Source organism: Aedes aegypti, chromosome 1 (assembly GCF_002204515.2).
Source record: "Aedes aegypti strain LVP_AGWG chromosome 1, AaegL5.0 Primary Assembly, whole genome shotgun sequence".
Classification (NCBI taxonomy): Eukaryota; Metazoa; Arthropoda; class Insecta; order Diptera; family Culicidae; genus Aedes; species Aedes aegypti.
This window is the reverse complement of record NC_035107.1, coordinates 223,183,378-223,209,841: the sequence shown is the minus strand read 5'-3', so window position 1 is coordinate 223,209,841 and position 26,464 is coordinate 223,183,378. Positions and strand designations below refer to the sequence as shown.

Here is a 26,464-nt window from a genome sequence, read left to right as displayed (position 1 = left end):
AGCGATTCCCATTTGAACACGGCATAAAAATTAACAAGGCAGGCTCTTTACTGATGTAAATATCATGTTTGATTGTAAACATGTAACGTCACGCCTATCGTACCATATACCTTCCGGACCACTAGATCATTTTTTTAAGAAATTTGTTCGAGGTGGATAGGAATGACGTCGTCAAGTAGCTGTCAGTTTTCAGAATATATCACCTTCTTAATATTTGTACATCGTGCATTTGAACTGACATTTCTTTTCAACTACGTACTGCGATCAGAAAAAAGCGCATTCTTGATCGATTCCTTGCAGAAATTTTCCATGCATCAAGATAGGCCGAGAAATTACTTGTAAGCAGCAAATCAGGCTTTAGAACGAAAAAACTGCTTTTGAAAATTCCGAAATCAATGACGGATCCTGCCTACTTAAATTAAAGGTAATGGTATTCCTGAAAGACCTAAAAAATGATTATAACGAACATTTATCTCATTCGTATTTAAATTCAATTCTATAAACTATTGTACGATCTTATTACTAAAACAGGGAGGAAATTCAAAACCATCTGTCGTTAGACTTAGACTTAGACTAAATGAAAACATTCCACTTTTTCTGGAGATTACCTTTCTTTTACAACAACCTTGGAGTAGAGATCTCAAAAAATATTTAGACGAGTTTTCTTGTCTAATGCAGTACATTTTTCGAAAACTTTACAGTGTAAAAAGCTTGCCCGCCGTCACCAGGTGCGCTAGTGTTCGCGTATATTTTGGCAGCTGTTTTCGTTGTCATCTTTCCCATCTGTTCTGTGGTAGTAGGCTCAGCAAATAATCGATTTGGATGGAGAATTTGAAACGAAGACGTGATACTATTCGCGAAGAAAGCGTCCAAGCAGAAGAGGAGAGGCAATCGATACTGCGCAGTGGCAACAATAGACGTTAAGATCGCGTTCAACAGTGCCAGTTGAGATGCTATCGCCGCAGTCCTACACAGAATGTGGGTCCCCGAATATCTATGTTAAGTTACAAAGTTACTTTCAGAACCGTTGCAAAGTTATTTTCAGAACCGGGTACAGGTTTACGACACAAACAATTGAAGTAACGGCGGGAGTTCCACAGAGTCTTGGTCCAACACTGTGGAGTGCTAACCTTGACACTACCGAATGGAGTCGAGATCGTCGGGTTCGCAGATTACGTAGTTCTTGCGATAACTGGCGAGACAACGGAGGGGGTGGAAATTCTGACGGCGGAATCACTAGACACCGTTGAATCGTGGGTTCATCAAAAAACGGAGGTGGTGCTGATCAGCAACTGCAAGGCGGTTCAGCAGTTCACGATCAACGTCGGAGGACACGCAATCTCATCGAAACGGTCTCTAAAGCACATTAACCCAAAGTGACTGGAGTCGACCACAGGCTAAACTTAATCAGCCATGTAGACTACAGTATGGCCCATAAAAAATGCGAAAATTGTTTGAACGTGAATATAGCATCCACAAGCGTTATTTTCATTGTTTTTGATAGTGAATGTAATTTCTGGCTAATGTAGTATATTCTGACACAACTTCGCTATCCAGGACAATTTTTGTCATATTTTTCGTACTGTCCTAAATAATGTTATAAAGCAAAAAAGTTCAAAGGTTTTGTCTGCCCTAAGCTAGAAACAGCGTCTGATTGTCGTATACTCTGGTGATAAACTTTCCACCATCAAAAATCACACTTTATTGTTGAAAATTTTAGTTTGTTTGGTACCAGAGGATGGAGGAGTTCTTAGAGAACGTGTTTTTCATGATCACAATGAAATATTTTGCCAGGGTCATAGTTTTGAGGGCATTTGAGTCTTATAGGTTTGAAATACCTTTATTTTTTGTTAAGGTTGAATAAAAAATAAATACAGAGGCCAATAATAGATTTTTGAGGATGAAATTTGATCCATCGGTTAGAGACAATTTATATCAATACTAGCTCATAGGTTTTGAGCAAAACGGAGCCGCTTATCACACTTATATGAAGGTTCAATAAAAGCTCTGCAAAATGAGCCGTTTTTTTTTTCGAAAATATGTTTAAGTCTCCAATTACCCAGATATGAACCAATTCTGTCATTTGATATGGGCGTATGCTGGAGACAAGGCCTGTAAAGAATCCCACGCCATCGTTGATGTTTTAGAAGCTTTCATTAAACAGATATTGAACTCGACGTACGCATGATAAAATTTGAAGGTATGCTTCCAATTCCTCTCTGGTAAGGTGAAAGTAACAGATTAAAATCATATCCAAAGCGAAAAACTGAGTCCAAATAGATTAAACAGTATAAGTAATGAATGATATTTATGTTACATTCACATTTTCTTTGTAAAATCTACCATAAAACGATATCATCCATTTTCGCATTTTTTTTATGGGCCATACTGTATACCTGCAAAAAGGCAGCGAAAGCAGCTAACACTGTAACTAGGATAATGCACAACATTAAAGGACCAAGAAGCACTACGAGATGTCTTCATCGTCCATACTGAGGTTCGCAGTTCCGGCTTGGGCTGCAACGTTGGGAACCAAAAGTAACCTAGAGAAGCTGGCAGCTACGTTCCTGCTCATGGCTGTACGGGTAGCGAGTGTCTACCGTACTATATCGTCGGAGGCAGTGTGCGATATCGCCAGAATGATCCCCATATGATCACTCTGACTGAGGACACAGCATGCTACCAGCAAAGGGAAACAATGAATGTGAGGAATACCATCAGACTAGATACAATGGCGAGGTAGCAACAGAAGTGGAATAATTTGGAGAAAGAAAGGTGGACCCACAGGCTAAATCCTAACGTGTCTTCGTCGGAGTAGGATAGATCCACCGCCGGGACCTACTCTGAGTAGTACGCAGCGTATCATCTGCTTGAGTTGTTGCGTGATGTAGTTCCGGGTGACATCGAGGCACAGGAGCAGTTTTTTAGTGGTTAAGGGGGCAGGATCCGTCATTGATTTCTGAATTTTCAAAAGCAGTTTTTTCGTTCAAAATCAAGAAAATCTACAAGAAAATTTGTTCACTGTATTCTAATCTCCAACCGAATAACAGTTGAACAGAAAAACAACTTTTGAAGTTTCGATGATGACGATGATTACGATGACGGAGCGTGGATCGTTAAGCATGCCTAACGTGAGTCCCACACCGTGCCAACACACAACAGGCAAGTCTTTTGAAGCTTCTTTGTATCCTACTATAAATAAAAAAAAATCCTCGTGGTACTGGCCGGGGTACGAGCAACCTTAGGAGAGATCGAGTAACCAACCCCGGTGGTGAGAACTTTGGTCGTATGCTGACAGAGAAGCGGGGGAGGGGTTTGCTTCTGCAAGACTGGACCGTCTGTACTCCATGTTAAGGCCCAAACGCAATGATAGCGGAACGGCAACGGAAAGCGGAACCGGTTCGCCAACATGAACTATAATTTGCTTGTCGATTCAGTGTTGGTTCTCGTTCATCCATTGACAGCTCAGTCGAGATGGTATGATTCTCGCTGGCGAACCGGTTCCGCATTCCGTTGCCGTTCCGCTATCATTGCGTTTGGGCCTTTAGGAGCGGCTCCCAACAGCGTCTGTTCCCAACGTCAGCGGTGGCTGATCATCGTCCGACTGCCAGAGAAGGACTCTAACCTCTGCTCTACGGCCCTCCGAACATTTAAGGGGAATGGTCCTCCGGAAATCTAGGTGGTTGGTGTCAGGCCCTGCCAACCGTAACAACACAATTGGCAAAGACCACAGCGACGGAAATGGTACGATGTACTGAAGATTCGCAGTTTCGACATCGTAGCGCTGCAGTAGGTGTGCTGGCCTGGACAGGTTCGATGGTGCGAACGTTTAGAGGTAATCATACCATCTACCAGAGCTGCGGCCAGGGTAGGCAATCGTCAGCTTCGTCACAGTGCGATGACGAAATAAAAACGACATCGTCATCCAGTATAATAACTCTAGCAGGTCGTCGTCTCGCCATCGACGAAAGAATGCACGACAAACTTCAATCCAAAATCGTCAACGAACAACTTTGTCTTCATTCCGTTCGCTCCACTTTCCCAAACGAAGGAGGCGTTTATAGTAGGGGAAGTGGTGGTAAAATGAACAGGGGTGGTAAAATGAACACCGTGCCTTTTACCGAGAACAAACAAATTTCGATAAACTTTTATCACGCACGGACGATTTAGAGCATAAATCTGAGTGTTCAAGTTGATACGTAGGTCAATTGAAGTGAAAATATCAACGAAAACTAAGATTTTAGAAAACCACGTTTGAAAATTAGAACTGACGTAACTTTTGGCTCGGAAGACTTGAGGTTTTTCAGTGAGGTTAATATCGTTATGATTTGATGTCAAATCTGATACCTTTCGAATTCTTTTTGAATGGGTTACAATCATTGATAGATGTAGTTTCGGTGGGGCAATGAAAATTTTCAGAAATATTTGTTTTGCTCACGTGTTTTGCATGGTGTTCATTTTACCACCAACCCCTGTTCATTTTACCCACATAGTGCAGGTAAAATGAACATTTGCATCGCTTTTTTATAGCGATGAAAATATGTGAAAATTTAGCTATTTCTGTCTGAATCCATGTCGCTGCTATAGATTACATCCCTATTTTTGATGTTGTGCGATAGAACTAAACAAATTCCTCGTTTATATATCAGAAACAAGATGATTTCCTTAAGGTGTTCATTTTACCACCCCTTCCCCTATATTCGCTTGCTATGCACAAAACGGCGAATGCCATCCCGGAATTGCTTGTATAGGCAATTTAACCCATACTTCTCAAGCTTCGACAATAGCTCTGTTGGTAAACGCGTGACGTTGACGATTCAGAGCTCGTTTGTTCAAATCCGGACGCGTTTTGTTTTTTTGTTTTATTTTTTCAAAAAGGGCTCATAATCTATCGACGCTACGGTTCATATTTTTAGTCGGCTCAGAGCTCCCGAATGAAGATTCGACTATGACGAAGGACGCTTTTTTGTTCGTCATGACGCCGAGCCTTTGTGGCGGACCACTGCAGCAAATCGTCATCCAATGCTGGTTGAGTGACGATGACGATTCTTTTTTTAGTTTCGTCGACGACTTTTTCCATTTGACGGTGACGATTGTCTACCCTGGCTGCGGCAACACACGTGAGCTGGGAACAGCTTTTATAGTGATGGGTGATATGCAGAGGTGCGTGATCAGGTGGTGGCTGATCAACGAAAGAATGTACAAGTTGAGGTTCAAAGGCCGGTTCTTCAACTTCAGCATCATCAACGTGCATAGCCCACACTCTGGAAGCACTGATGATGACAAGGACGCTATTTACGCGCAGTTCGAATACGACTACGACCGCTGCCCAAGCCACGACATCAAAATCATCATAGGAGATTTGAACGCTCATGTTGGCCAGCAGGAGAAGTTCGGACCGACTATTGAAAAGTTCAGCATTCACCGGCTGACCAATGAAAACGGCCTACTACTAAATGATTTTGCCGCCTCCAAGAATATGGCTATTCGTAGCACCTTCTTCCAGCATAGCCTTCCATACCGATACACCTGGAGATCACCACAGCAGATACAATTACAAATCGACCACGTTCCGATTGATGGACGGCACTTCTCCGACATCATCGACGTCAGGACCTATCGTGGCGCTAACATCGACTCTGACCACTATCTGGTGATGGTTAAACTGCGCCCAAAACTCTCCGTCTGCTGCATACGTACAGCACTTCGAGGCTGCATTCCCGGAAGAGTGTGAGCTGGATGAGGCCCCTCTTGAGAACTACTGGAGAACTGTGGAAGCAGCCATCAACAATGCAGCTGAGAGCAACGTCGGATACGTGGGACGGAGTCGACGGAACGATTGGTTCGACGAGTAATGTAGGCAGATTCTGGAGGAGAGGAACGCAGCGCGGGCGGTCATGCTGCACCAAGGGAACCGGCCGAACGTGGAGCGTTATAGACGGAAGCGGCAACAGCAGATCCGCCTCTTTCGGGAGAAAAAAAACGCCGCCTGGAGGAGACGGAGTGCGAGGAGATGGGACAGCTGTGCCGGTCTCAAGAAACACATAAGTTCTATCAGAAGCTCAGCGCATCCCGCAACGGCTTCATGCCGCGAGCCGAGATGTGCAGGGACAAGGATGGTAGCATTTTGACGGACGAGCGTGAGGTGATCGAAAGGTGGAAGCAGCACTTCGACGAACACCTGAATGGTGCTGAGAGCACAGGCAATGAAGGACGGGACAACGGAGGAAATGCCTTCGCCAGTACTGCGGAGGATGGAAACTAACCAGCCCCCACTTTGAAGGAGGTTAAGGATGTCATTCACCAACCCAAGAACAAAAAAAGCAGCTGGTAAGGATGGTATCAGAGCTGAACTCACAAAGATGAGCCCGGAGAGGTTGACCATTTGTCTGCACTGGCTGATAGGCACAATCTGGGTAACAGAACAGCTACCGTAGGAGTAGAAGGAAGGGGTGATATGTCCCATCTACAAGAAAGGCGACGAGTTAGATTTTGAGAACTTTCGAGCGATCACCGATATAAATGCGGCCTACTAAGTATCATTCCAGATCATCTTCCGGCGTCTGTCACCTGTAGTAAACGAGTTTATGGTAAGTTATCAAGCCAGCTTCGTAGACAGCCGATCGATAACGGACCCGATCTTTACTCTCGCACTTTACGGCAAATCCTCCAAAAATGTCGTGAATACCAGGTCTCAACGCATCACCTTTTCATCGATTTCAAGGCGGCATACGATAGTATCGACCGCGTAGAGCTATGGAAAATCATGGACGAGAACAGCTTTCCCGGGAAGCTCACGAGATTGCTAAGAGCGACGATGGAAGGTGTGCAAAATTGTGTGAAGGTTTCAGGCGAACACTCCAGTTCGTTTGGATCCCACCGGGGACTACGACAAGGTGATGGACTTTCGTGCCTGTTGTTCAATATTGCGCTAGAAGGTGTTATGCGGAGAGCCGGGTTCAATAACCGAGGAACGATTTTCACAAGATCCAGTCAATTTGTTTGCTTCGCGGATGATATGGACATTGTCGGCCGAACATTTGAAAAGGTGGCAGACCTGTACACCCGTCTGAAACGCGAGGCAGCAAAAGTTGGACTGAAGGTGAATGCGACCAAGACAAAGTACATGCTAGCTGGTGGGGCAAAGCACGACAGGGCTCGCCTAGGTAGCAGTGTTACGATAGACGGGGATACGTTCGAGGTAGTCGACGAGTTCGTCTACCTTGGATCCTTGCTGACGGCTGACAATAATGTTAGCTATGAAATACGGAGGTGCATCATCAGTGGAAGTCGGGCTTACTATGGCCTCCACAAGAAGCTGCGGTCAAATAAGATTCACACCCGCACCAAATGTATCATGTACAAAACGCTCATAAGGTCGGTAGTCCTCTACGGGCATGAAACGTGGACGATGCTCGAGGAGGACCGGCGGTGTGCAGGAGAACTGTGTGTGGCGGCGAAGGATGAACCACGAGCTCGCCCAACTCTACGGCGAACCCAATATCCAGAGGGTGGCCAAAGCTGGAAGGATACGATGGGCAGGGCATGTTGCAAGAATGCCGGACAGCAACCCTGCAAAGATGGTGTTCGCTTCGGATCCGGTTGGTTCAAGAAGGCGTGGAGCGCAGCGTCCTAGGTGGGCGGATCAAGTGCGCATCGATTTGGCGAGCGTGGGGCAGAAACGAGTATGGAGAGATGCGGCCAAAAACTGAGCATTGTGGCGTGAAATTTTTGATTCAGTGTTATCTGTTAAGATCTTGACTAAGTAAATGAAACGAATGAAGCTTCAATTTTTTATTTTGTTCAGTGTGAAGGAAGTTAGATCGAAAGTAGCAATACTAAAGCCATAACTTTCAAAATCTCAATCGATTTTTGGGGTGACAGTCTCTTTCTTGAATAACAGTCCAACCATAGTTAGAATTGTGATATTTATTTTAAATTGAGCTAGAAATTGCAAAGATAAACTTTTACCCCCACTTTACTCTACTATAGCTCTACTATAGGGTACAAAGCAGCCGGTCAATGAGGTGGAAGCCGTGACACGAGCAAACACGGCTCAGGTATGGTTCAGTGTCAATGACGGTGACGCATTTTTTCCCATCTCCGATTCGCGTCAATATGTGAGAGCATATGCATGATGGCCGAGGGGGAGGGTGTCTCCGATGAACGTGATTATGGGGTTCATTTCCGGCATTTATAGCCTCGAGCAAAAAAAAACGGGGTGCCAACAGATAGACAGCCAGTCAGCCAGTAAGAAGTTTTGTTGCGTGGGTCGAGTGATGTACGATTTTCCGCCGGCCCTAGAATCGACAATGTTAAACGGTTTGGCATGGAAATTGAGTGTGCTGATAAGAGAGGAGCAGTAGTACGAGCGATTTGCAAGGGCAATTACTGACTCGTGGACCGGAAATGAAGTCAAGTTCAAATCGTCTGGGTTTGGATTGGGTGTTTTTTTCTTTTTCGTATACTTATCACGCAATGCTCGATGCCTACTACTGTCCATAAAAGCACAACAGTCACTATATGAACTTTCAACCGAAATAGTAACTGCAAAACGTGAATTCCGTTCAAGTTCATATTTTTTGCTTATCCATAGCAAAATCAGATATCTGTGTGGAAATTATGAATATTGTATTGTGTGTATATTTATTTGTGCGTCTACACCAGAAAAATGTTTCTGTCTAAGGTTGATTGTGAAATTGATACTACCAGGAAAAACTTCTGTTAATCATGACCGCAAAAAAATCTCGCAATGACCTTCATTTAACTAACTACCCACAACATTTCGTTAAAAGTTAAGTACCTATCCCTTGAAGGATCGTTCGTTTCGCTGTGGTTTATGTGACATTCCAACCCAATTAATGAGCGGTAACAAAAGAATCCAAATCTCGTGTCTAAAAATCAGAACTTACCTTTCTGCGGCCACAGCAAAGCATTCTCCGCGTACGCGAATGTCCAGCGGTCGTAGCAGTCGTTTTCAGCCGTGCAAACTTCCTCCACTGCATTAGTCTACGTCGGGCGCGGGAAACCACTAGCGTCGCTGCTGTCGCCGGTGGAGATTTTGGTGCCTGTGGTTGCGGTGCAGGATGACGATGCTATGATGAGGCCGCTCTCGCTACCGAGGCCCCCGAATTGCGTCGACGTTGTCCTCCTCCTCTTAAAAGTGCAGCGATTGTCCGCCGATAATGGGCACACCTGCCACAGCTGCTGCGACAACAGCCACTCCCCTTCGATTCGTGTCGATTAGCACAGACAAGACTCATTGACGGCAGCAGTCAAGGGTCACACTTGTATTAGTACATTTTGGCAGGATCGGTCCCCCCAAGGTTGGGTCCATTTTCTTGATCACTCGATTGGGATTGGGCACTCGCGCAATTACACACGTAATTCGAGTTTACATTTTTCTAAGTTCTGGTAGATTAACTGATTCGATTACTAGAGTGTGAACAAAGTAGGCAAAGTTGTGGAATGTTACCCGCGCATGTGGGCTTTTGAAGAGATGGTTGCGGGCACAATTCAGCCCTGACCGAACGGCTTTTCAAAAATATCTTAAGGATAAGATCCATCGAAGCCAAACCTCCAATTTTTAAGAGCACAAATCTAGAAAACCATACAGCGGTTTGGGCTGAAAACTTAATCGATTGGACACACGCTGGTGTCTAATCGATCAAGCTTTCTGCTTGAACGGCTGTTTAGTTTTCTATATTTGTGTTCTTGGAAATTTGGGATTTGATTTCGATGCATCCTCACCTTAAGCAATAAATTACGAGGAATCGAGTTATGCACACGCCTTTCTGTAAAGCATCAAAATATGTCCCATTTGCATGATTTTTTCTATTTTTGCAAAAAAAATAATATATTTTGGATAATATTAACGAAAATATATATGTAAAAGTTTGAAAACGGCGAACATTTCAAGAAAAGGCTAAATCATCATTTGGTGCTCATAGTAATTAGGATAGAGTTAAGTGTCTAGTTTTGCACAACATAAAAAAATACCTGATTATTAGAATGAGACACGATATTTAACGATGGCTTCTTCGGCAAAGGGCTGATTCACAAATTTCATAACGCCAAAAATGACTATTTTGGACACCCACACACCCCCTCGTTGCGCTTTTTGTAAGAAAATATTCTAATTTTTGTTTTTAAGTGGTCAACTGGGATATTCGTAAAACAAAAATTGAAAAATTTCGAATCTCAATGCTAAATGTCAAAATATGGAAAAATCCAAAGCCTTTCGGGTGATGGCCCAGTGGTGTAGCCAGGAGGTGCTCTTAAAGGTAAAAATTTTCGCATATCGAATAAAATTGCAAAATTTTCTTATTTGAAACAATATATTATTTTACTAGTGGCCTCGGCAAACTTCGTCTTGCCATCAACAAGTAGGCTGTTGAAAAACGCTATGGATCGTCCCATACCAAATGACAGTTCCGTTCCGACTCTCGTTTTTCCAACTTTCCCGGTAAATAGTCTGAGAATTTTATTCGCACAAACACGTCGGAACCCTTGACGAACAACACGGAGAAAGAATCATTCAAATCCGTTGACCCGTTCGTAAGCCATTTCGTGACATACAAACACCACTCCATTTTTATTTATATATATATATATATATATATATATATATAAAGACTGCTGTTTGCAGGTGTCACAGACAGAATGTATATTTATCTATATTAAAAATGTATATTTCTTATACCAGAGGCGCAATCAGGGTGAAAACTCGTGAATACAATTATATAATAACCTACATTTGTTTGGTGTCAATTTCCGACCACTGGACGCTATTCCCACCTTTACCACGAAAATGGTGAAAGGTCATATGATTTCTCCAATTATATAGACAGTAAGGTCAAAGTTAACAATGTAGGTGATGAGGAAATCAAGGGGGTGGTCACTCTACACACTTCAGTCGGCACATATTGCTGTGTGCGTTTGAAATGCAAACATCAAATGCGGGAACACCAAATGCGATAAGATTTTTAACCTGGAAGGCTATGTCAACGATTGATTTTATTTGCTAGGTTGGCGGTGATATGAATCATGCTTGCTAAGTATCCTTTGGCTACTTTGTGTTACCGCATTTGCAGCTCAGTTAGACTGGATTTGCATGTCAAACGCAAACAGCAATATGTTTTTGAACTGTGCCTTCACAGCGCCAGAGTGCGCCAAGCGTGCCAAGCCTGCTATAACACAACATGCTATAAAACCCAATGACCGGAAATTTTCGGGACTACTTTCTTAGCAACCATTGAAATCTGAAGTTTTTTTATTGCCTGTCATTCTACAAATTTGGGGTGCTTTAGGATGTGATTCTGCAAAATCCAAATTTTTGTAAACCTAATTGCCGTGTAAAATTATTTGTACGTAGAATATTTGCAGGGGCTGGAAACCAACCATTTTCGGGTTGCATCTATCGTCTCTTATTTAAATATATTCATATGATTTCCTTTACAAAGCGAAATGCGAACGAGGTTGCAAATTACAATGATTGATGAATTGAAGTTCATAAGAGACAATTTTCAACTGGCTATGATGCTTGCGTCTAATTATTGAATTCTTCATTTTCCAGCTTTTAATTGGAATAGGGATATGGATCACGGATTAGACGTTGGAACGGTGTCATGATCATAAATAACACAACACCGCTAATTCTTCAAAGTGTAAAACCATACATTGGTCCATTGTAATACTATAAACTTGGTCAATGAGAACGAAATGAATCAGTAAAGAAATGTATGATGAGTTTGGCTGTTCCAATTGGATTTATTAATATTAGTTTTAATATTAAGATAAAAAATAGCATTAAGCTCTTGCATACACCTAGTTTTATGACGGTCGCCAATCAGCTAGGAAGGCTTCCGTTCAGTAAGCGTTAACGTACACATCTACCACCACCATTCTATGGTAACAGCCTAGTCTGCCACTCCTAATCATGAACTCAAGGATCCAAATAGGCTTTCAAGCCTGTCCCATCGGCTGCCATTGGTCATACCATGGAGCATGGGTTTCGCTTTATGTAATAATATAGTAACTTCCAAATCATTGCCTTTCCTTAACGATCAACGCTCCGTCATCGTAATCATCGTCATCATCGAAACTTCAAAAGGGGTTGTCCATAAATGACGTAGCATTTTAGGGGGAGAGGGGTCTTCACGGATTTGTGACAATGTGTGACGAGGGGGAGGGAGGGGTCCCAACTAGTAGACATAGCATTTTGAATAATTTTGGTAAAAAAAGTAACACTGAAAAAACTGACGAACAGTTTATTTTTCTATCAATCTTCTTTGCCTGACTTATCAGACTTGGGTTATGAAATGATGATTTAACTTCAAAACAGGTTGAAAACTTCTAATAAATTTCAAATCAAAATTGTCCTATCGTTCAGATTTATAAATCACTCGGTAATTCAATTCAATGAAAGAGCATTTTTATTATACTGTTTCGCGACTAAAAATAGATGAACCAACGTGCAAAGTTCAATTTTTGACCAACTTCGCTGCGTCGCGAGTCACTTCGCTATAGTGCGCATCTATGCCTTCCGCCGTGTGCATTATGCGCACTATTGAGAATCGAGTTGCGACGCGGCGAAGTTGGTCAAAAATCAAACTTCGCACCTTGGTTAACCCATTTTCTAACGCGAAGTAGTGTATTTTATTGTTTCGTTATGAGTTGAGTAAGAATATTTCAGTATGGGGAACGATGATGAATTTTAGCTGAACCATTGATAATGGTTCGCAAATTTTTGAAACATGGCAAATATTACAATTGTTATTTTTCTCTATCTGCCCACTGTTTCCTGAATTCATTTGAATTTAGAGAATAATGATGAATGAATGAAGATGAATAATGAATAAGATCCATTCGAAATTAGATTATTTTGTTGATCATGTTCACTGAAATCTGTTTCTCAACCACGACCAATTTAAAAAATGCCTATTGTGTAACAAAATTTTTCTGAAAAGTTGAAATCTTATGCTTTCATTCCTTTAAAAACGATTGGAAATCGGTTGAGCTGTTCGAAAGTTATGATTTTTTTTAAATAAAAAATCCAATGCGCTGAGACCTACAGTGTGTGCCGATGAAAAATGACTGATATTTTATTTTCAAAAAATATATCTCAAAAACTGTAAAACATTCATCGCTGAAAATTTCACAGTAAACGTAAAATTTTCTGAACTTTCAAGAAAAAAATGAGAACAGCTATAGCCCTTTTGGTCCCGAGGCCTTCAAAACACGAAAAAACGAAAACTATTGAATTTTTTTCATGTAAAAAACATTTTTTTGTAAAATTTTATATTTTACCTGAAAATTTAAAATCTTTAGCTTTCATTTCGTCCAAAAAGATTTAAAATCGATCGAACGGTTCAAAAGTTATAATTTTTTTTAAATAAAAATTTTGCAAAATCGCGATTTTTTTGGTCATTTTAATCAAAAAATCCAAAAACACGTGTATCCTTATTTCGGATTAGAAACAAAATAGCAAATTTTCAAGGAATTCAGTGACCCACTAGATCGGTTTTTCATGGAATGGCTGATAGAAAGAGAAGAAGAAAGAAATATGTTGTTAATCCTCAAAACCCCGGGACAGACCTTTTATTTTCAATCGATTGGTGCGGTTTTCACTATGATCGATGGGATGAATTAGGCTTCCTGCGAGTGGGGTTTTCAAACCGGAAGTTCAGGTCTGGACATGTTTTTCAACCGGAAATAAGTGTTCCCTTTTCACATATTTTACAACTTTTATAACGAAACCAAAGTTTAACGATAAGTTTTAGCCATTTTTAGTCATTATGTAACGGACCAAGGCAAGAATACACTGTTTGGTTTATTTTCTTGCATGGGACGAAAGCCGGAACCTGGTTCCGGAAGTACTTTCCGGGTAGGAGCCGAAGCCAAGAAGTACATGTAAATTTGACCCCCAGGAACATATACGGTTACTTGAACGACAAACAAAAAACATTTCCTCCCAGGATGCTGAAAATTTCGTTAGCACCACAGACATTCAATGTTTTCTAGTTTATAGATGTCTAATGATGATTTTGAACTATTTCATTTTTAGTAGGGCCAGTTTTGCATCGAAATATTCACATTTTTGAAGGTGTAAGCAATACAGTTGGAAATGTTGGTGCCAAACAATCCACTGGTGCTATGCCTACATGTTAATTTGAAGTGTTTAAAATGTTGTGTAAGCTGAAGTATGAAATACTGAACTTATTTTTGATATCATACAGCATAGCAAGTATAGTTTTTTGCTCATAAAACCGTTTATTCTCAAATAAAGTGCTTATTTCAAACGAAATTGTCTACATTTAGGCGTATTAGGCAGATTTTCAAAGTTTTATTTTGCAATAAAATGATCAAATATTCGAGTTGTGAGAATTTTGACATCATTTTCAAATTCAGCAGACCCAAATTAAGTAGATATGGAATTTTTTTATTCTTAAACCTGTTTTGTTATATGGTGATCAATTTCGCCCCAAACTTGCAAACTGTAAAGCAGAGCTTATACGATTTCATGAAGTTTAAATAGCCGCGCACCTCTTTTTATACTTTATTCATATGCGTGTGTAACCAGACGTCACCAAAAGTGACCACAGAATCCGGTCATTGTCTGGTCTTCTGGCCGAAGTGTCCCTAAAGGCAAGTATCTTGTTCTTACAGCAATGCTGAGGTTGTTTCATAAAGTTTAAGCAGTCACAAGCCTAGCTTTGAGATTCGTCCATGTTTGTTTACTAATATACCGGAAGGGGCCTTAGAATCCGGTCTTTGCCTGTCCAACTTGACGAAAAGTCAATAAAGACATGAAGCATGTTCCAGTAGCTACTCTGAGATTATTTCATGAAGTTTGAGCAGTCGCACGTCGGGTCTTGCATATTATACAGTTGTGTTCAAATTAATAGTAGTGAAAGCCGATATTCATACAAAATGTTCAACTTTGACATGTTAGAACTTTGTTTCCCTATGAGCAATCGGCATGGAATTTTGGCATAGAACTACAAATATCATTGAAAATTTTCACAGTACCGTAATTTCGGGTGAAATTGATCATTTTTCACGGTTTTTCTAGTCTGTTTACTATAATGTTAACAATGCCAAACAACTAAATGCAGGAAAACAAGTACGAAAGTGAGCCTCATCGACTCATGTAGCGAAATTTTCTAACATTTTAGTGTCATTTTAGTGTTAACAAATATCTCTAAAATAAAAAATCAGGGGATCTCATTTCGGGGTGAAATTGATCACTTGTCAATGCCATTATTGTTAGTTTTCAAAACAACTCTACATGATAAATTTGAGCTCTCCGAATCCGAATATGCTTGTCAAATTCTTAACAATGCAATATTTATATAAATAAAGAACAGTTAAATTTCAACAATTAGGCGGAAAACGCCTAAATGTATGCAATTTCCTAAGGAATTCAATGATATTTAACAGAAATTGAATTAATTCAACCATATGAGCTAATTGGTACGAGTTTTGGTAATGAAATCTGGTTTAGGGATATATCTCAAGCATCCTGACAAACTTTCAGGTTTATACCATGTTCATATCCTTGCTAATAAATTGAAGTTTATAGGTGTTTGTCTATACTGCACCGTGCATGATTTTGAAATTTTACATTATTTTCATAATAATAAACATTCTTTAACGCAAAAAAACTTCACAACACACAATTCGTCAATAGTTACGACAAACAACGTTCGTTTATTGCAGCTTACATTGATATTTGTGCTCCATTACGAATAAATAAAATCGTGTGATACGATGATCAATTTCACCCTACTGATCAATTACACCCGATTTTATGGTACCGGTCAAAAAGTTAAGCACCAAGTGTAATCGCTCAAATTGATAGTAGTTTTAATAATTCAAATATCTGCTGTATTTTCAGTTTTCAAAATTTTCTTTACTCATCGTTTCAACAATTTTCACCCAAGCCTCAAATGTATAAACAATCCAATTTTTTACAAAATTGTTGGTGAACAAACAATTACAAAAGAAAAACTACTATTATTTTGAGTGATTTCAAACGGTGCTCAAATTTTTAACCGGTACTGTGAAAAATTTCAAATTTTGTAATAATAAAATTGAAGATATTTGTAGTTCTCTGCCAAAATTTCATGCCGATTGCTGATAGGGAAACAAATTATAGCATCTCAAAGTGGATCATTTTGAATGAAAATCGGCTTTCACTACTATTATTCTGAACATAACTGTATATGTTTAACTCCTGGTTCACCGGAAGTGAACTCAGAATTTGGTTATTTTCTGGTTATATGGCGAAGTATCGCTGAGGTTGTTTTATGAAGTTCTAGTAATCGCATTTCTAGTTTTACATTTTATTCTATTCAGCACGTTCTTACAGCAACGCTGAGGTTATTTCATGAAATTTGAGCGGTCACATGCCTTGTTTTGCCAACTATATATGTTTGATTCTGATTCACCGGAAGTGACCTCAAAATCCGGTCATAGTCTGATTATCTGGCCGAAGTGTCCATACAGGCAAGAAGCATGTTCTTACAGTCACGCGGGGGTTATTTCATAAAGTCTGAGCGGTAGTATGTCTAGTTTTACCTGTTATTTATGTTTGTCTCCAGATTCACCGGAAGTGACCTCAGAATACCGACAACGTTTGACAATCTGCTCGAAGTGTCCATATAGACAAGAAGCATGTTCTTACAGCAACGATGAGGCAATTTCATGAAGTTTGAGCAGTCGCATGCCTAGTTTTGAGTTTCATCCATATTTGTCTCCTGGTTCACCGGAAGTGACCCTACAACCCAGCCTTGGCCATATGGTAAAATTGACAATATTGAGAGCTGATGTTTTGAATTGGCTCTCTGAGTTGATTTCATGACGTTCAAGTGACCGCATATGTTGCTGGGGGTCAAATTTACATGTATTCCTCGGCCTCGGCTCCTACCCGTAAAGTACTTCCGGAACCATGCAAGAAAATAAACCAAATAGTTTATTCTTGCCTTGGTCCGTTACATAATGTCTAAAAATGGCTAAAACTTATCGTTAAACTTTGGTTTCGTTGTTAAAATTGTAAAATATGTGAAAAGGGAACACTTATTTCCGGTTGAAAAACATGTCCAGACCTGAACTTCCGGTTTGAAAACCCCACTCGCAGGAAGTCTAACTCATCCCATCGATCATAGTGAAAACCGCATGTCGTTAAACTAATTTGTTTCTGAGCACCAGTCGATTGAAAATAAAAGGTCTGCCCCGGCGCTTTGAGGGTTAAGTTGTTCAAGGTTTATCATTCACAAAGATGGTGTCATCGACAAAGTTGCTCAGTAGAAAAATGGCGTATACAGAAAATTTCTTATGTAAGAAAAAGAAAGGTTTTTATTAGGAGCATTATATTTATCCTCCAGGCGAAAGGAGCACGAAACATTTGTCTTGCAGATCACTCGGCATGCTTTTCACTTAGAAAGATGGTGTCTTCAGCGAAGCTATTCGGTACCTCAGGGGCAATGTTCATTTGAGCCAAAAAACACTCGAAGTTTAACCAGCAGGCTGCACCAGTGAGCATATTCTCTTTATTTTATATCAGGATCCTGACTAAGTGAAAAGGTGGCGTCTTTGGTAGAGTTGTTGAGTTGGTTATAAACCATCATTTTTTTTTTGCTCACTAAAGCCGCCTGGCAGCAAAAATTTAAATCATCCGGCTCGAAGAATAATAGCTCTTGGCTAACTGAATAACTTTGCCCAAGACGCCTTCTTACTAAGTGGTCAGTTTCCTGAGATATTCGCAAAACAAAAATTTCAGGCTCAAATATACCACCTAGCTCGAGCAATAATAACCCTTAACTAACTGAGCAAATTTGCTGAACTAACCATCTTTCTATATTGGCAGGATCATGATGTATTTACAAAACAAAAGTTGTATGCTCACTAGCGCCATCTTTCTAACTGGTCAGGCACCTGAGATATTTGCAAAACACTGCGCCTCTTGGTGGCAAAGTTTAGGAAACAACTTGCTCGAAAAACGATAGCCCTTGAGCTGCTGATCAACTTTGCCAAAAACGCCATCTTCCTAACTGTTTAGGATTCTGAGATATATGCAAAACAATTGTTTCATGCATGGTTAAAAAAAAACACGCAGAAATAAAACCGCGTAAAACATCAGTTTTTTTTATGTTACTAAGCATTCTATTCTTCTATTTCGCTCATTTTTTTAGATTTTGAACTTTTCTTTAACAGTGTTGTCAGCCACATACACGTTTGTGCGTCGACCGATTGTATGACATGCAACACTCCCTTCAACTTTGGATAACATTCGATATCGTTATATTTAAAAAAATATTGAAATCTGTATATAACATCCCCACATTATAGGCTCTTTTGATAACAATCGAGCCGAATATGAAAACTTGAAAGGCCATTTTTGAAAGCTCTCAATCCATGCTTCGACTTTGCCGAATATCTCGGATCAGTATTTCCACATCTAGACGCTGCATTTTTCAAAAACATAATTATAACAATGTTTTTTTATGACCGATTCTAACTACGACGGTCGAAAAAATAGGTCGGCGTGTACGTTTTATGTTTGGGGGCTAGTGGGCAAAAACTGAACTCAACGCCAATCACTGTAAGTACCAAATGATTATGTGGTCATTTTTATATTTTAATCTTCAAACTCACCTACAAACTGATAATTTTCAATCCGTTCTACAATATGGTCAGTCGGATATGATTCGATGTTGTTGTTGAGTTCATCCTCTATATATCGATTATGTGTGAATCTATAAAGATTTTGACACATATTTTTGATCCACAATAATGAACTTCATTTATATAAATGTAATGTGTGAGGTGGTCTCGTATAATATATGGCGAGACACATATATAAAAGTATTTAAATTTTTGCAGTGTACAGAAGTCAGCAATATTTTTATTGAAAATTTTCAGATAATATTATCCAAAACATACGAGTTTTTCACAAAAATAGTCGAAATCGGGCAAAATGAGACACATACCAATGTTTTATAGGAGTGATCAGCACTCGATACCTCGTAATTTTATGCTTAAAATAGCATATTTTCCATAAGCTGTGCGATCGTCCGCTAAATTGTGTCCGTTCTTTTCCCTCGAAAAGAATACTGTGAAGAGGTGGTGGAAAAGCACTCAGCCGTGCAAGAAATTCGGGACTGCTTCTGGCAGTTCCATTAGCTTCACAAAGTGCCGCTAAAGAGAACTGTCAGATTGGCTTCCATTCCACCACTTTTCATCACTCTCTCATCACACTTGCACATGACGCAACCCAAATGGGAGGTATGGACCTCCAAGAATTTCCGCAATTATATGCATCACAATTTTTTCGCCCTTCGATTGCATTCTTCTAGCCATCGAGTTCCTGATTGCGGCCCTATAGATTGCTACGCGCCATTATTTCGGTTCTCTCGCGCGCTCTCTCCCCCACGTGACTGATGTCCTCTTATCACCACTGGGGGATTTTTTCCGCCCTTCCAAGTGCATTGGTATTGGTTGCTTATCGTTCAGAAGTTCTCCGCAAGCTTCCGGAGAGCGAACCATGGCCTACTACTGCTGTATGCTGCGGAGCAACCCGTGCGTAAAGTGGTGAGTTTAAGCTCGAAACTCACCACACCGTTCTTTAGGGCATACGAGAGTTGTCCAGCCGTACGCGCGCCTACTCAGGCACACACACGTGTGTGTGTGTCGTATACTGTTCTTCCGCCCACCGAGGCGAGCCTCCACACCGAACTCCCGCGCTTTCCGTGGACATTTAGGACACTGCATTCGGGATGACGGCTCCTGGGTACACTATTCTCTACGCTAGGCCGTCGGTTTACGTGTCTGTGAGCGCCGATCTACGACGAGCCACTTCCGTCATCGACCTCTGGCTGCGACTGTCGTTGTGCCGTCTTCTTCTTCGTGTCCGCTCGTGTGTCGTGTCCACCTTCGGCTTTTCACTGCGATTTCCCCCCACGACGACGACGACGGCGGAACGGGAAAAGCGATCGATATTCACTTTTTCAGATTACTTTTGCTCCCAGTCTAAGAAAATAAAATTTTCCGAAAATTTTTGCTACGATTTTGCGCGGTTTTTCGATAAACATTGACGATTTCTGTTCGATGATGAATTGACATGACATTTTCAGAACCGTTTTTCACCACTTGAAGTAGAGTTCGTCTAGCTACGGGGGAGGCTCACCAGAATCTTTTCACCGCAGAAAAATGGGTCGAAACTCTAATCAATCACTGAAAATTGTCACGCTCAGCTCCATAAAATCGAATTTCTTCACAGAATTTCACTCACATTCAAGGTATTCCTTCCGAATAAATCCAGAAAACTGTCCCCCTTATCATCAGACACTGGAAATAAGAATGCAGTTCACATCCCAGCAGCAGACCAAAACTACCATTTTCCCATTGAAACACTATGTATGCAACTGATCTCGGTGAAAACGGTGTCACCCACCACTAAAATCGAAACTATCTCGTGCTCATCTCACTCCGAACTGCTTGCTGCATCAACGACAGGTTCGGTCGCCTGCCTGTACTGGAATCCTTCAGGATCTCTTCGCCAAAATGATCTGCTCTCTTCTCCGTGTGTGTATAGCAGCAGCTGCTATGGCCTTATTATAGCTGTGTCGCACGCAGGGATGCCAGATTCGGAGACATGTCACTTCCCATGGGAGATATTTGAGTGAAGCGAAAGACTACAATACTTTTTTCGATAATATTTAAACTAACAAATATGTTGAAGGTACTAAGGCTTTGTTCTGAGAGTTCTTTCAGAGATTCCAACAAAAATTTGCCCAAAAATAAAAAAAAAACCTTCAAGGATTTCTTTATAAAATCCTCCAGGAATTCTTCTACGGATTCGATGGATCCACACATTCTTCCGTAGATACCCCTAGAAATTTATTCAGAGATTTTACCAATGGTTTCTCCAGGGAAATATCCTGGAATACCTACTAATATTCATTCAAGAATTGCTGTGATTTTTTATGCTAGAATTTTTTTTTTTTTGAAATTTCAGGAATTGCTTCAGGGATTCTTTCAAAACATATCTTTAAGTGTTCGATTCTATTCGGGTATTCTTTAAAGAATTCCACCTCTATGCAGTAATTCTCCTCGAATTATTTATAAACGGTTCCAAGGATTTCATCAGGAATCGCTCCTTTTCAAGGATTCCACTCATAAGCTCTTCAAGAAAATTTTTCAAGAGCTTCCTCCAAGAATTTTCACTGAAATCGCTTCAATAATTCTTCTATAGATTCCCCATGGGAGCATTAGAAATTTCTTCAGGGGATCACCTAAAATTTTCTTCGGGAATTGCCCCAATCGACAAGAAATTCCACCGAGTGTATATCCAGGGAATTTCTACAATATTTTTTATTTTAAGTATTTATTAGTGTTTGATCCTTCGACTTTGATCTATTGATTGCGTCGCTTGCTCTTGCATGGGCGAGCGATGGACACTTGTTCGGCGTACAGTGAGATTATCGAATTATATCGCGAATCTACCTTATCCCACTAATCCAATATCCTTTCCATGACAACCGTGGAGATGCAGAGGTGATCTCGGTCTATAGTAACAACGGTAGTCATACTAACATTCCTTCCCTTCCCCGATGACCGTAAGGACGTGGCCGACGCCGTTATTGACTTTTAAAATTTGAGCTCTCGATTTATGCACATTGAGAATGGTAAGCTAATCCCAAGCCCCATTCATCAAATCTCTGTGCAACTTCGATTGCTCTGGTCAATCACGAAGTAGCAACTAAGAACTGTACGGTCATCTATACTTATGCTTATGGTTATGCATTAGGGTGCGGCTTATTTTTCAAAAGTTCTCAAAACCAAAAATTCGTGTGCTCTACTGAATTCAAATCACATTAAAAGAGAAACCTCAAAATCTGAGCCAAAAATATTAACATTTAGAGGTGGCGCAAGCGTCTTGATGGTGAATTTTCAAGTTATAAAAAATATCCTTCAGTGAAGTAAACATAACTTTGTTAGTTTTCAAGCGATTTTCAAACTTTTAGCATCAATACCTTCAAAATTAAATTTACAAAAACTTTGTAGAACATAAAATTTGTCAAAAATCAAAACAAGTTTAAGTTAAAAGTAATTTATTCAATTTTTTTCTCATTTTACTAAAAATTTAAACTTTGTTTGACCATAACTTCATGATTACTCAACTGATTCTAAATCTTTTTACATGTTTTTGAAGCTATTTGAATTGTTTACAAACCTTTAATACAACGCATTTCACTAACAAAATGTCTTGACCAAGTTATTTAGCAAAAACTGCACAAAAACATGATTTTTTAACGCAAAATGCCAGTTTTTTTCAAATTTTTGCCAGTTAAATATTACATCTGAAGCTAAAATTGGTTTTCCTCATTTGTTAAACTTTTGAGAAGGACTTTGCAACAATTTTTAAATAATTTTGAAACAAAAATATGTTTGCATATGTTGAAAAATATATGCACTATTCAACTAGCAGTAAAAGCAAGATGCTATATAAATTTGACTTTTATAGAAAAAATGCAATTTCCGGCGAAAAAACTTAAATAATCAAAAGAAATTTGATTTTTACATTAAAAAATCATGTTTTTGGATAGTTTTTGGTGAAAAACTTAGTCAAAATTATTTTTTAGAAAAATGTGTTGTATGAACAGTTTGAGAACAACTAAATTTTCTTCAAAAACATGTAAAAAGATTCGGAATCGATTGAGTATTCAAGAAGTTATGATCCAACTAAGTAGAAATTTTTAGTAAAATGAGAAAAAAATTGTATAAAAGTATATTAAACTAAGACTAGTTTTGATTTCAGACAAATTTGTTGTTCTACAAAGTTTTTAAAATTTAATTTTGAAGATAATGATGCTTAAAGTTTTGAAATTGGTTGGAAAATAACAAAGTTATGTTTACTTCACTGAAGGTCATTTTTTATAACTTGAAAATTCACCTTTAAGACGCCTGCGCCACCTCTAAATGTTAATATTTTTGGCTCAGATTTTGAGGTTTCTCTTTTTATGTGATTTGAATTCAGTAGAGCACACGAATTTTTGGTTTTGAGAACTTTTGAAAAATAAGCCGCACCCTATTATGCATAGGGGAACATGGTCCAATTCGGACCTAGTAACAGTTTTTTGGCCATATCTTTTCAGCACGATGAATGGCATGAAAAGTTTTATGTTTTCGAGAAAGCGCAATTCAGCGCGCACATTTTTCTCTCAGAGAGTTTTGTGATAGCTCCTACCAGGACATGGCTAGACATGTTTGAACCAACTTCTCCAAAAGGTCCGAATTGGACCAACCCTGTTCCAATTCGGACCCCCCATGTTCTAATTCGGACCACCCTATATTTCATCGTTATTTGCAATGTTAGTAACAAAATATTACTCAGATTTGTTTGGTATCAAAGCTTATTGAACTTTTTCTGCAAGCGCAAGCATAAAAAATGAACTCAATGTATGAGAAATTTCAAACTAATTCGAGTCAGAACAAGCTCAAGTGAAATATGAATTTCATTAAAAAATATGTCGGAAACTTGTTCAAAATTGGGAACGGTCAACTATTCATGACTCGATTTTGAACAGACTATCGTGTATGGGAGCTATCGAGATGAAGTACACATATTTTCAAATTTTAGAGCTTTTTTTATTTATTTTGACAAAATACATTCGAAAAAGTAATTTTGAAGTTGAATATTGTAAAATTTTCCACACATTGAAACTTTGCTATGAAATATCGGGTTGAAAAGGTGAACTTGTATGGGAAACTGAAACAGACAACAAACAGACTCGAAGTCTCGGAAATTCAAGTTTGAGAAGTACCTACTTAGGGGCGGTCCATTAATTACGTAAGACAATTTTGGCGGTTTTTAGACCCCCCCTCCCCCCATGGTAAAATTTTTTGTATGAAAATTACAAAAAAATTGTATATATATTTATGGATTGAAGTACACTATATTGAAGGGACTGCGTGTTCCTTCGAGCTTGTGAACAAAAACACAGTAAATCGGATAAGGGATAGTTGACTGTATTGTTCTTATATACTACTCGTAAACGTTTTTTATAGCGTATTGCCAAACTATTTTGGATAAAGCTTGGCTGTGGTATTGATGAAGATGCTTTTCAAGTTGCTGATTTATTGATTCCTTTAGTTTTTGGTAATCTACCTCATTTCTTAGATTTTTTGCGAAGCCATTTTCTTGACCGCAACAGAAACAAAGGCACTATTAATCAATATTACAACTTCTGTGATTTTCGATTGAGTCGGGAAGATTTTCACGAGGTGGAGCTCTTAGAATAGACTGAGTACACGTTGAAAAACAAGAGGTCCGTATTGAACCATATCAAAAGGTCCGGATTGGACCAACACACATTTTGAGATTTTCAAACTCGTTGAGCACAAACGGTGCATAGACATATCAAAACCATATGGTCAGATGAAAGCTTAGGCTAGGGTGATTTGATTTTGAAATAACACAGAGAGATTGGATAATTATTGTCGCTTATAGAAGCTTGGAAATAACGCCAACCGACAGTACACCTGAGCACTTCAAAACAATAAACTAATATAAAAATCAAACGTAATAACTGAAAGGCGTCAAATTTATTGTGTTAGATCTAAGCCAAACGGTGAGCAGAAAAACGTTTCCCACGATCTTTACAGTAGCGCCAGTATTGAGAAATGCTTGATGGTCCGAATTAGAACAGGGTCCGAATTGGACCAGGTTCCCCTATATTATTTTTTATTTTAAGAATTCCTCAAGCCATCGCCTTCATTGGTTCGCAGATATTACTAAGAATTTCTATGGGAATTTCTTGAAGAATGCTTTCAAGAATCCATCGAGGAATTCTTTCTAAGATACTTTCAATTCTTTTCTGGGAATTCTGTAGAACTTTTTCTCAAGATCTCTTGAAAAATTATTTCCTGGGCAGGCGTTGCAGAATTCGCTCTCATTTGAGAATGAAGCACGATCAAAGCAAGCAAAAAAAAACATCCCATCTGTTGCGGTCCACGATCGTCATTGTATCGCAAGGTGTAACAAGTCTGATAATTGGAAGCAGCGAGCGAGAGCCCCAACGAGAGAGCGATGATAAAATCCATTTTTATCGCTTGTTTACCGTTGGGGATAGGTGTTTTTCTTTACTGGCACGATAAACAATCCACGAACTTCCAATAACAACAGTGTCCCCCAGGCTTGGAGCATGTTAAGAAGGGTTTTATCATGCACTACTATCCCCCCAATCTGATCAAAGTTGTAGCAGTATACGATAAACAGTCTCTCATAATGTGCAGCATGTTATGATAGTTACAGAGAGCGATACGTGAGGGATTCTCTCAATTTTCTCAGGATTCAATCCCTGTTTCTGGATTGTTTCATGAACTCTTCCAACGGTCCCTCTGAAAACAGTTTGGAATTATTACTCCTGTTTGCATTTTTTTTAAATCTAAATGAAAATCTCACAGTTTTTACAGAAATTTATGCAAAAAAAATCTATGAACGGAAACGGAATATATTTGGTAGACATTTCTGAATTGTGAAGGCAATTTGAAATAATTGAATCTTTCCCAGTTTCTAGGCTTGAAAAATAAATGTGCTTAAAACAGGAACTTTTTTGTGCAGGAATTTGCCCATTTTTCCACTAATTCCACAATAGAAATCGATCATTCAAATCGTCATCTAGTATTCATTTAAAGTTTCTCTCAGGAATTACTGCAGGTAGGGCTGGTAGCAAATTTCTTTCTAGAGACTTGATCAATATGTGCACATCAAAAAGTCTATTATTAATGAATGATTCTTCAAGTATTATTTTTATCCAAAACGGTCTCTAATGCCACTATTTTCTTTTTCTGCTTTCAATGAATTCTGTTGAACAATTAGAGGGGTTAGAAGCATCAGGGATACCCTCGTGAAAAAACTTAGTTTTGAGAAAATGTACTTCGATGTTGGTTCAGCATTTTTTTTTCTATGCAAAAGGTATGGATGCCAAAACACAAGCCACTTCTCTAGAAATAATGTAAATTTTATATATGTTGGACGGAAACGTCACCCAAAAATAGCTTTGGATAGCTTGAAATAAGTAGATTGTTTCACTTTACTAAATTCAAAACCGACCACTGAGGCACTTTTGGACTTCGCAATTCTAGAAATTCCATAGAAACCTTTAAAGATTCTTACGCAACTATTCCATAATTTCTCTAAAGATGCCTTGAGGGAAAGCTTTAAGAATTACCCGACTGATTTCTTCGAAGAAGAAATCAATAAAATCACTGTAGAAAATCCTTTAGAAATTCCTTAAAATTTCCATCAGTAATTTTTCAACCGACTCTTAGCTAAATTTCTCCAGGATTTGGTCCAGAACACCCTTGAACACTCCACCGCTACTACTTTCAGTAATTTATACAGGGATTACTCTAAAAGTTTTTTCAGGGACTATCCCAAAATGTTCCCTACAAATTG

General features: G+C 39.4%; 1 protein-coding gene across 2 annotated transcripts in view; it reads right to left on the bottom strand.

The window, feature by feature from the left end:
- LOC5574617 (rho GTPase-activating protein 100F) overlaps nt 1-20,593 on the bottom strand; it is a 294,042-nt gene extending 273,449 nt beyond the window's left edge. For both annotated transcript variants that reach the window (XM_021857661.1, XM_021857662.1), the window contains exons 1-2: nt 20,294-20,593; nt 8,913-9,435 (exon numbers count right to left, since the gene is read on the bottom strand). In XM_021857661.1, coding sequence (XP_021713353.1) covers nt 8,913-9,005 — 93 coding nt within the window. In that variant the 5' untranslated portion in view covers nt 9,006-9,435; nt 20,294-20,593. The remainder of the gene's footprint in view (nt 1-8,912; nt 9,436-20,293) is intronic.
- Between the last annotated feature and the right edge of the window lie 5,871 nt (nt 20,594-26,464).